Source organism: Pezoporus wallicus, unplaced genomic scaffold (assembly GCF_028554395.1).
Source record: "Pezoporus wallicus isolate ANWC-B61680 ecotype Strahan unplaced genomic scaffold, APGP_CSIRO_Pwel_v1 contig_5524, whole genome shotgun sequence".
In the NCBI taxonomy this organism is placed as follows: Eukaryota; Metazoa; Chordata; class Aves; order Psittaciformes; family Psittacidae; genus Pezoporus; species Pezoporus wallicus.
In genome coordinates, this window is record NW_026636622.1 from 1,323,916 (window position 1) to 1,335,947 (window position 12,032).

The following is a 12,032-nucleotide window of genomic DNA, read 5'->3' on the forward strand; positions in this document are numbered from 1 at the left end:
CAAAAGAGTGTATCTCAAAGGGATAGAACAGGATCAGGATTCCTGACATTGCTTGAAGTGTTTTGGATTAGGGTGTTCGTCACCAAAGTTAAGTTTGTCATCAAGTTAGTTTCTCCCTTTCCACAAGGGCAGACTGGCTAACTAGAACCACCCAGGTTTATTTTGGATTTATGGCTGAGTTAGGAAGCAGGGAATAATATAATGTTCAAGCCTGCTCAATACATCAGTCCTCCAACATTCAAAGTAGAAGCATTATAAAATACTATACAAAGGACTAAGCTGGGCGAGTCTGTGTGTATATCACGCAAATATACATATCCTGACTTGTGGGTGCCATGACCTTCCAGTGGAACTCTTGCTCTGCTTGTCACAAACCCTAAACAGTTAATAAGGACTCAAGAAGGGACAAAACAATCCTCCAATTGGACTTTGGAAGCCAACTCAAAGGTGTTGACAACTTCACTATGCCATGAAAACAGTCAAGGCTAAATGTAGTCACAGCACTGTAAGAGCTACCCTTCTGGGTCTCAGGGGACAAGGCAGGATGCTCCCTTCAACTCCCCAGAGATCTAGAATTCTATATTCTCCCTTGTTGACTCACAAAGGCTCAGAACACGAATCACATTACCAGCTCAAGCCTGTTCCTCCCTTCTCCATGGTAATCCATCAGCATTCCTCCTGCCAACACCTCTCTAGCTAGCACAGCAAAGCTCGAAGTAGATCAACTGCAGCCAATCAACCACAGTAAGTGCATTTAAAAAAAAATAGATAATCAAAGGCTGGTTTGAAATAGAAACAAAAGTGCTTTATAAATGTAAATAACTAAACTTCAAGAGGGGGTGAAGTTATGTGATGCTAAGAGGTGTGTCTGTATAGCTATCGATATCTAAATCTACAAGGTATTTGTAGGGCACCGGCCCTGGCAGAATTTAAGCATCATGTGTACTAATGATGATCCACCTTTGGCTACACTATACATAAGTGATTTATTAATCCCTCCTCCATTACCATCAGACTATGATCTCACTCTTGCGATAGCCAGTGCTCTTAATTTGCTAGAGACAGGTGGACCTCAATGCATTTGGAGATTCACTGCAGATGAGATAATCTCAAAGGATAAGATTTTTGCCCCCACTGAAATGAATCCTAAAATCTCAATAAACTTCAAGGCTTCTTAGACTTCACAAAGCTGCTTTCATTTTCTTTTTGTCTCCCATCTTCCAGACTTCTTAAGTCTGCAAAACAGTGCCAAGGCTCTCCTAACCCACTTCTCCTAAAGAATCTTTGCAACTACCAAAAATACTCTAAGGAAAATCCCCTTCCTGGTAAGCCACAACCTAGGTCCAAATCCTACTATAAAAAGAGGGAGAAAGAGAACAAAAGCAATGTCAGCTTTCCCTGTGAAACAATCAAGTCTCCCTCAAACTCAGAAAAGTGATAGGTTACCTTACTTTATTCTAAAGGTCAGTGTCCTCCTTGTTTGATTGTACCAGTCTACCTTCTAGGTATTCTGACTCTGTGCTCAAAGAATAGAGCAATATAATAAAAAAATTATAAACAAGTATAATATTCAAGTAGGGCTCCTTGAAGTAGCATGTCTTGAAGGGCCTAGGGAAGGAGAAAGGAATCTCTCTCTTTTACAGAACACTGTATGCACCATGTATACTCACAGGTTTAAACTAGAAAAAGGGATAATATTTCCACTGCAGAAATGCTGCATTCAGACACAACTTGGATTGTGCAGAAAAACATCAAGTAAATTGAATTAATTCATTGAGGTGAGCAGAATGCAATCTGCATCCCCAGAATCAGGCAAGCACGTCAACACTGGCAGTTTCTTGATGCCAATAATATCTGAAACCCATTATCAGCAAGAGAGGGATCTCAATGTTGCATCTCCTGTGAACAATATCTACCACAAAACACACAGCTACTTCTCTTCCATAGTTCTTTTTTCCAGATACTATTTTGAAATTATTGCAACTAATTACTAAAAGTTTGAGCTTGGTAGCCCTAGTTGTAGAGAGAAATTCCAGCAAATTCACATGCTACAAAGGGAAACTTGTACCAGCTGCACTTTTGAATGGTCACAGATAGAGGAATATAAACTGCAGCTCATATCCTCTCTGCTGTGCTGCTGAATAAACCTTCCCTTCTGTGTCCTTATCTATCTGATCTGGCATATGCCAAGGGTGGTATCACAAATGTTGTGAGTTTTAACGCACACACACAAAAATATCTCACACTGTGTTATAGCCAAGTAAAACGAAATAACCAAATGACTAAAATGGACAGTTAAGGTGATGGTAGAAACTGATGAACAGCTTCTAATGAGGTCCAGATGTTTTTTTCTTTCTGCATAGTTTGAAATCTAACGTTTCCAGGCACTGCGTGTCATTCAGTTCTTTTCCCTCCAGCTTGAACTTGCATGCTGGAACCAAACATTATGCTGATGATCTCCAAGGACTTAGCATTGTTGTTGCTTAGGAACGGAAGTTTCACAGGCAGTGGAAGAAGAATTGAATAGAAAGACTGGAGCGGAGGAAGTCCTTTTTGCCACTCCTCCTCCCTCTGCACGCTCACATACACAAGTTTCTTGAAGGGCTGCCATTTTCCATCAAGGAAGTATGATTCGGAATTTGCAGGACTGCAAAAAGGAAATAGTCCTGTGCTCTCTGCTCACGTGTTTATTTACAGACTGAAAGACTAATTCATGACTCAGAGAAGAGTTGGCAGAGGACAACTGCACAGTAACGAAGGTTCATCCTGCACTACTGAAAAAAGCCCCAAGGAGCTTGTGACATCTATACCTCACCTTGTAAGTCTTCCTAGCTGCTAGCCAGTAAGATCTTATGCAGGGGGGCAGTGTGGCAGAATTGTAAACATGAAATTATATTTTTATTAACTCTTGGTGGGCGTTGGTTTTATAAGTGACCTTGCACTGTGTGATACCTCTGAAGTGATCTAGAAAAGTAAGAAAAATAAGGAAGAAAACCTCTTTTTTCCTACTTGCTCATGGCAGGATTTAGTATAAACCTCCCTTTTAGCAAGAGACTGCATTTTAGATAGTCAGTGAATAAATCTCTCTTCCACAACAGGTTATATCCAACAACAAAGAAATGGTAAGAGTCTTGTAAGCAGGGAAATAAAAACCTACTGTAGCTGGAACTGCATTGATTCATGAAAAATCATTTAGTATAAAATTTTGGGTTTAAGTTTTATATGAAAGCACCAATAGGCCAGGTTGGACAGGGCTTTGAGCAACCTGGTCTAGAGGAGGGTATCTCTGTCCCTGGCAGCATGGTTGGAATTAGAAAATCTTTAAGGTTCCTTCCAACCCAAAATATTCTATGACCTTACGATTTCCACAGAACTATTCTATGGGTGAATTAGAACACGTCACCTCACTGCTTTCCTGCCCCCAGAGAGGTGTAGAGCATGTGTAACTCTGTTGGACTTGGCAAGCCTGCTCTGTAATACACAGGCTTTTAGGAAGAAAGAGAAAACTTTTCTCACAGACTAGTTCAAGATGAGATCAAAATGGCTCTGTGCAGCTTTGGGTGCAGTGAAGTAGGAAGCAGGAACCTATGAGAGGAAAAGAACAGGCATAGAGTTAGAGGTCCTGAAACACCCAGACAGTGTCACAGGCAGAAGGCTTGTTCTGTTCCTACCAGCCCTATACTGAGAAAAGAAGGAAGGTTCAGGTAGAAGATATGCATCACCAGGGTCAAAATCTGTATTCTTCTAGGACTGGATCTCCTTAAAACAGACTTAAGCTACAATTGGTCATGACTAGGCCCTGTGCAAGTGCTTAAGTGCAGTTAAGGAGTAATCTCCAATCCTCCTTTGCCTCAGAGACACACTGACAGTTTTAGCCCTTATGGCCAAGGTCTGTTCTGCTCCTGCAGCTCCCAGCAACACAGAGCACCACAGACGGCATGATGCCCCTGACACATTTTCTATTTATTTCTGTATCAGTTTAGCCTCAAAGGTTTGTTCCTGTGAAACACTCCTAAAGCTCTGGGGTTAGCCCTGGGCTTTCAAAAGCCAGATCCAGACCAAAGATTTTACCAAGTGCAGATAAAACAGGAAAGCATTTTCTAGTTAAGATCCTCTTTAGCAAGACCTTATATCACATAGAAACGCCCCACCTCTGGGCAAAGGCTTGCCAGCAACTCAGAAGGTGAACCTGGCAGTGGGGTGAGGGTTTAAAGCAAGTAAGAGAGTTCTCTCTTACCATGATTTCATAGGTAGCAGGGCAACACATGTACCTCTTCCTGTGCTATTCCAGAAGATGCACCGTGAGCATGAGATTGAACAGGCATAATTAACATTTGCAGCAAGGAGGACTCCTGCGATTCCTGAATTTTTAGTATCAGTGGCTACAGAACTGGAGACCTCATATATATAGACCTAAAGAAAATGAGATGTGGCTAAGTAAGCTCTACTATTTCCAGCTACAGCCCTGTGAAACATTGATAATCTGTTTACAAGCATGCAGAGACAGGAGAGCTATTCACATCCCCTTTCAGTCGTCCGGTGAGCTGCAGTGTTTCTGCAGACTTACTCTAATCCCTATCTTTGGGATAGCAAATCACCTTTTCTGAGTTTGAAACATGGCTCCAACTTTTAACCCAAAGGAAATAGCATTTGGAAAGCATGAACACTCCCTAGGGACTCATATTTTCCTGATCAGTGCCTCTTAGAGGTCCACAGTAGGATTTAAAAAAAATCCAACTAAAGGAGGCATTTAATCTCTGATGTCTGGGCATTATCCAGCACATCATACAAAGACATCTATCTTCAGGAAAATTGCGCCGATCTGCTTGTTTGGACTTCTTAAGAATCTGAAAGGTCCAGTTTCAAACTTCGTAACAAGTTGGCAAAGGTTACTGACAGCGTAGAACCCGAACCCAAAAGGTTAAACTCCACTGTTACTCCTGAAAAGCCTGCCGCGCTCAACCTTGTACACCAAGCTCCCTCTAGTGCTCCTAGGCCCGCGCAGCACGGAGGGACACCGACGCTGGGAACCAGCATTATCAGGCAGCTGCAGAACAGGCTGACTTCTTGGCTAGCTGGCATTCTTCAGAAAAGAACAGGTTTGAATCAGTGTTTCCCCCTTGGATGAAATGTAACAGAAAAAAAATATTAGGAGCTGAGCAAAATGTTTTCTTTCTGAGAGTTTTAAAGATGTTTTAAAAAGTGTTATAAAATAAATTTAAATTTTTAATTAAAAAAAAAAATCCCTTGAGGCTCCCTTTCATGTTTTTAAAGACAAACTTGTCTGAAAAGCTTCACTGATCAAAATGTTTAGGTCAACTCATCCAACACAAAAACAGACAAAGAGAAAGCTGGACCAGGTCATAAGGTTCACATCATTTGTGGGAAGCAGAAATGCTCTTTCCATCATGAAGAAATGCAAGGAAGCTGCCCTGCAGATCTTTTTCTGAAACATGGTAGTCACCCTCTGTTCACTGGTAAGAGACTTATGGCATCCTTTACCACCAGCAGGGCTCTGGCATTTCCCATGCAGCTGAACTTCATTGCAGAATTGCCAGCAAGAATATTGCATCAAAACCTTAAAATGAGTGAACTGTGATAAAAAAACGCTGTTGTTTTAATCTTTAGAAATTCCTACCCACTCCTTGGTAAGTTATTTAAACTAACATCAACAAAGGTAAAAAAAGTGCTTGATTTTTCACTGTAGGGTACTTAAGTTACCAGTCTATACTATAGAAATAATAGAATTAGTATTGCCACAGGAACACTCTAAGGCTACATAGAGCAAAGAGTGAGAGGGCTTCAGATAAAATGGTAACATGGCCCTGTAAGTACTAGTGAGAGACAGAAATGTGGGAGTGACAGACATAGAAAGATTTAACTGTGTCTAAATATTTTTGTATAAAATAACAAAGATTCAATTTGGGAACATACCCTTAGGGCAAGACTGACCCCACTGTTCTGCTTCCAGGATTTTCTAAAGCATCTACCTCATTACAGAGCTCCTGGGAGGTTGGATGGTAACTGGCAGGCAACCCCCTTGCTTATGCATTACTTTGGGTTATCACATGTAATTGAAAAGGAGCTCAAGTGCCTTAGTTGTAGCCTGAATTCCCCTTTCATGTATTTGCACATGATTAATGAGTAGCCAGAAAGCCTCAAGGGTTTGTAGTGAAGCCTTTCTAATAGGGAAATGTATTGTTGACAAATCCACATTTTATCCTAAACAACCATTCATCAAAGCTGTGATTTGAATCTTATCTCAATTAAATGCCAGAGCACCAGTACCATCTGTAACCCATGCTCCTTTCTGTGTTCTGGTTTAGAGTGACATTGTTGTCCATTTTCAAGGAATCAGCTATTATTTCCTTTGTCACTAGCCATAATTAGCAGCTGCATATGGTGACCTTTGATTAGAGAGATAGTTCATCAAACCTAAGACTACAGTAGACTACTACTCATACAGGACTCAGTTCAACAAAGCACATGACACATGCTGAGAGCATCAGTATGAATCAGAAGTTTGACCACAACACTTACATGCATTTTTTGGGAACAGAGTGCTTTGGTATTGGAAGTTCATCCATCCCACAGCATGGCTGGAAAGGCAAGGTTAAGCAGCTCTGACACAGGCCTCCTGTTACAGTCTGCCCTGCAAGGGATGTGTGAACTGCAAGCAGTCTGGCAAATCTGGGAGCCTTCTATATTCCTGGTTTAAACAATACTCTTTATCATTTGTTTTAAATACGTCAATCTTCCAACATCAGACAGAGCCCAAAACTTAGGTCCATTAAACAAGACATTTAATCAACCTGTCAACAGCTGCCAGGCATATAAGAAGGCAACTCGGTCTGGGATAATATGTACAATTTTGGATAACTTTTTTTAGTGCAGGCCTAAAGTGTAGGCCTGGATTGAGACCCACAAAACATCTTGCTCAGGTCTTCAAACAGCTGATGGATAATAACACATTTCATTCAGTTTCATTACATGCTGAGCTCAAATCAGTATCTAGGGATGAAAGGAATAATTTCACCTTGTAATGTAATATAGGTGCTACAGTGCAATAAAACAATGATGTAAATTGTTAGAATTTCACCTACTAAAAGTATTTTCAGGAAGGGCTTTCAGTCTTCCAGCTTCAGGGTTGAAAAGTCCCGATCTCAACAAAAAACTCAACAAACTCTGAAGAGTCCAGCAGTAAAATTTTAACTATGTGATTACTTTGTTTTTAATTAGAGACAAGCAGTCACTGCTTTCAAAGGCTTTACAGGAGTTTCTACACTTTATCCACAGAGTCTGGTGTATCTGTCTGTCTTTTAGTGAGAGATGGCCAAGGGGAAACCAAAAGGGAAGAAGATCACCTTGAAAATTGCCAAAAATTCCATCCGGATAGCTCCTGATGGAGCACGTCGTCTTGACTTAAGCAAGATGGGTATCACTACCTTTCCCAATTGCATTCTGGAACTGGCTGATGTGGATGAACTTGATTTGAGCAGAAATATGTTAAAAAAGATTCCAAACAGCATCCAGAAGTTTGAGAAACTGCGCTGGCTGGACCTGCATACTAATCAACTTGAGGACTTGCCCAAGGCAATAGGTACACTTCAGAACCTCTTCTACCTGAATATATCCAACAACAAGCTGACCACCAAAAATTTGCCAGAGGAGCTGAACCTTCTCAAGAACCTTCGTATTCTCAACCTTGGCTTGAACTGTCTTGACAGTATTCCTACCAGCCTTGGGGCCTTGAAGGAACTTCAGGAGATAGGTCTCTTTGACAATTCCTTGACCACCATCCCAAACAGTGTGAAAAATCTTCCCAAGCTCAAAAAACTGAGTGCAGACAGAAATCCTTTTCCAGATTCAATAGAGCAAGAAGAGTATGCAGACTCCATTAAACGCATAGAAACCCTTTACTTAGTACAAGAGAAAGACCTGTGCTCTTCCTGCCTGAAGGTGTGTCAGGGTGAGAAGGACAAGCTGAGTAAATTAAACAGTGAGACACCTAGCTCTTCAAAGAAGCTAAGTTTCCCTTTGCTCCTTACACCCAATTCCACTGCAAAGGATAACCAAGAAGAATGGAGATTAAAAGACATACAGGCTTGAAACATACCAAGGTACTCCACAGACCATGTTCCATGAAGTCCAGCCCAAGCTAATAAAAAGCTGACCTTCCTCCTCCCTTTTTCTGCGGTTCTCTTTCTTTAAAGATCTATTATGTTTTAGAAGCAGCAGATCTCTGTCTCCAAACCGACTAAACCAGATGGATATTTGGGAAAAGGTTCATTTGGGAAAGGAAGGACTGTTTCCATCTGGGCTGTTTCTACAACATATTCTCCCTCTTTGGGCTTGTTTGGTGGTTTTTGGGTTTTTTTTGGCCTTTTGTGTGCGCACATGTCTGGTGAGGGAATCTTTAAAAAAGATAGGTTTTTTTTCTAGTAACTTCACTTGCACTCCACTGAGCACTAAACATTAGTTCTGTCCATTTTCTAGAGTGAGACACAGTTGAACTAGTCTCAGTAAATAATGTTTGGGGGAAAAGGAACAGACCTGGAAAGTTCTGCTGCTGATGGCTGTCACCAGCCCCTCAGACAATCTCAGATAGGCACTATGATAAAAGGAACTATGAGCCTGTTCCAATTCAGCATAGGCAGCAGACACAAACATTACACTTAGGAGGAATTAAGCAGTGCAAGCACAATCTTAAAAGCTAAAAACCAGTGATCCTTCTTGCCATCAAGGGGCCAGATTCTGCATAAGCAAGTTCTCTGTGATTTTGAGTGCTATACCTTGGTGCAGTGGTCTCTAACTTGCATGACACAATCAGCATCACTACCTATACTCATCATGTTTCATCTGCCTCTGATTCTCCCTCCAAGGAACACACAGAAGGGAGGAGAAGTAGGGAAAAGATTGCTCTTTCTAAATGTTCTGGGTGTATCACTTCAGTAATGCTTAAGAGAAGAAAAGTCACCCTCTTCCATGATGCAAGAGGCAACTGGTGAATTGATGAAATCAGGTCTGGTGTCCCCACAGTACTTTTAGCTGTCTGCTCACATGTGCGCATGCACAAGTGCACCTAAGCACATGCATTCACTTGCTCAATCACATCCCTAGGGCAGAGGGTGCTGACAGCCTGCAAATAGCAACATACAGGTATAAGTAATGAGCAATTTATAAAAGCAATCAAGCATGACATGAGAAGAGGTGCTGTCTGTGGCTGCAGTAACACACAGTAACAGCAAACATTTAAGTATATTTAAATGAAGAATAAAGTGCCAGGGGCAAAATACCCAGTTGTCCAGTAACAGCCCATTACTGTTTTTAAATGGCTACAGTAGAGTCTGCGAGTCAGAACTGTGTATTATTCCTATGAACTAGGTGAAAAAAGTATATGGCATTTCCCAGAAATATTATCACCTCAACATCATATGATACATCAAACTAGCAATTTCTTTTTTCCATGCATCAGCTGTGCACTTATTAATAGTGTGTCTGGGCAAATAGCTTTGTTTGGCCTGCCTCCCTGTTTCAGGTAGGGCAGGAAAAGCTGGGATGCTATGGAAACACGGCCATTGCCCCCTAGATGGGGAAGAAGCCCCTTGTGCTGCTCTTGAATTTTTCTAACTCAGAAGAGGCTCCAGAATTCAAACGAGGGAAAAGGGAAGCATGCCCACTGGGGTAATTTTCTCTAACTTTTCACTTAGGAGCTGCTTTTCTTAGGCAGCGGCAGTATCTTCTTTATTTTATTTTAGCTCGTGCTCTAACATGGCCCTGCCAAAGCTATGGCAAAGGCAGCTTACATTCTCAAATATGCTAAAAATGCATAAGGTCCTCTCTCAGCAAGTGGAGTAAAACTGGAGGCAGAGCCTTACGGAATTCAGGACAGGCTACTTTAAACCTAGACATACAGCCTGCTTCGGTCGCCAAGACATACACAAGTCAAATGTTTCTCACAATAATCATGAGCCCAGCTAAAGCCCAGAGTTCCTGCAGCCATAGGAGATCTTATCTCAAGACATTCCCACCTGTTGGGCACCCAGCAAGAACAGGGAAAGGAAATCCTGGGGAGAGTTATTGATTACTCCACACAGAACATCTCCATAGAGTCAACCATCACCTCTGGCATAGGTTAGGCTCTAGCCAGAGTTGGTTGCACACTGCACCTACATTTTTTTGTGAGCTGGTGGCTGGTACCTAAGGGTGAAAATGTTCTCTTACAAGATCAGTAATGATCTACAACAGAGTGAGAATGAAAAAGAGTACAGCTGACACAGGACACAACAATTCATAGTGTTAATCTGCCCCTCAGGTCTCAACAGATTCTGGCCTCCAGGTGATCACTTCAGGGGGCACCAGGTAGGCACTTAGGGTTGTGTTCCTCAGATATCCAAACTGAGAAGAGCTACAGGTATGCAAGTAACTCAAGGTCAGCATGGAACATATTCTCAATCACGTCCCACCAGGAGAAAACTTTTTCCTACAGTGGTAAATCTGAGGGACGAGTTGGAATCTCCACCGCACAGTTACTACCACATACCAAAACTTCCATACGTACATCTATCACTGTCCACACAACAAAGAGGCCATTATGCAGAAGGGTTATGGATTAGCCCTAAACTCAGCTCACTCTCTGCCTCTTTCCCACGCTAGCCATCTGTGTAGAGTTTACTAATGAATCATATTAGGGAGATAATTATTAATCAACTATGCACAACCAGCTACTCAACACATTCTTCATGTTTTCATACTGTGGACATTGCACTTCAGAACACTTTTCAGAGTTCTGGGGATAGCTTTCAGTCTTTAAAATAGGGGCACAAATAGGTAAGTTTCTAGATGCTTTTTTTAAGGTGCAAATTATTTACACTTGTTTTATAATTGCACTTATCTACAGTTATCCAATGTTTCTTATGTTTTACCTTATATTCAGGGACTCTTCTGTTATCCCCTTTGACTTCAAAGCAGGTTGGAATGAGCAAAATCTACAGAAGATATGAAAGGTCACATTATAACAATTTAAATGGTTATCTGTACACATTACATTTGTATATGTAATCTTGATCATGTCCTGATAGCAACTTTCTTTCTGAAAGACACCACAGCATTTCACTGAGACTCTAACCTAGGATAGAGCTGCAAGACAACACAGCAAAAGTAATAGGAGGAACTTCAGTGATTGCTTAGAAATTAACAGTACCAATCCTCAGTCCAGAATGCAGAATTTACCAGAAGTACTACATATTGAAGTATTTTTCTTGTGTAAAGGATGGTGAGAGTAAACCTGATATAACTGCCGGAACTGCAGTAGGGAAAAAAAAGAGCAAGAAAACAAAGTGCAAATTATTCACTTCATAGTCTTACATTAAAGTTCCAACAAACAAAACAAGCACATAAAGTGAATTCTTTTAAAACAAAACTTCCACTGTTAAAAGTCAGCTGCACACCAAAATCAGAGCCAGAGGAAAAAAAAAAAAAAAAAACCAAACATCTTATCCCTAAAGAATCTAATGAAACTTTCTATATTAGAAGAAAACAAGAAAAAAAACTCCTTTCATACAGTACTGTGAAGTGAGATGGAGGCGGCTCTTAGTGAAAAGCAGCAACACATCTATAACTGCAATTTCTTGGGATGCAGGAACATACAACACACTCCTGGGTGCTAGAAGAGTCCTACACATGCATTAGCTGCCGTATTAAATCAATGGCTCTGAAGAACTTACAGGTCAGCAAAAGGAAAATTTCATGGCTTTGCTTGAGTTTAACTCATTAAAGACCAAGGAGCTGCGATTGAAGAAAAAGCCCCTGGGACAGAACAAGACAAACACTTGAAGCTAGGATAAATGATTACCTCTTAAATATCTTATTTCGGTCACTGTCGTGGAAGACAAGAAATTTGGAATAGCCATTTTTGAAGAATATTTCCAAGGCGATCTCCTGGAAAGGTAAATTTACAGTTTGAAGAGCTGCAGAGCAAACCTGTTGCTGCAAAGAGCCTGTCATGGCCTGTCCAATTCTTCAGGGCTTTA

The 12,032-nt window shown here is 41.1% G+C and overlaps 2 protein-coding genes across 3 annotated transcripts in view; one reads left to right on the forward strand and one right to left on the reverse strand.

The window, feature by feature from the left end:
- The window catches only part of WDFY4 (WDFY family member 4), a 142,686-nt gene that overhangs the window by 31,061 nt on the left and 99,593 nt on the right, over positions 1-12,032 (reverse strand). Inside the window, exons 46-47 of the mRNA XM_057401045.1 lie at positions 11,855-11,940; positions 10,926-10,988 (exon numbers count right to left, since the gene is read on the reverse strand). Coding sequence (XP_057257028.1) covers positions 10,926-10,988; positions 11,855-11,940 — 149 coding nt within the window. The remainder of the gene's footprint in view (positions 1-10,925; positions 10,989-11,854; positions 11,941-12,032) is intronic.
- LRRC18 (leucine rich repeat containing 18) lies at positions 596-8,182 on the forward strand. Of its 2 annotated transcripts, XM_057401047.1 has the most exons (4): positions 634-744; positions 1,673-1,755; positions 2,698-2,818; positions 7,324-8,182. In XM_057401047.1, exon 4 carries the CDS (start codon positions 7,330-7,332, stop codon positions 8,107-8,109), a length of 780 nt encoding a protein of 259 aa, XP_057257030.1. In that variant the 5' UTR covers positions 634-744; positions 1,673-1,755; positions 2,698-2,818; positions 7,324-7,329; the 3' UTR covers positions 8,110-8,182. The 2 variants fall into 2 exon arrangements, with proteins under 2 accessions (XP_057257029.1, XP_057257030.1); XM_057401046.1 differs by lacking the exon at positions 1,673-1,755 and having other exon boundaries at positions 596-744.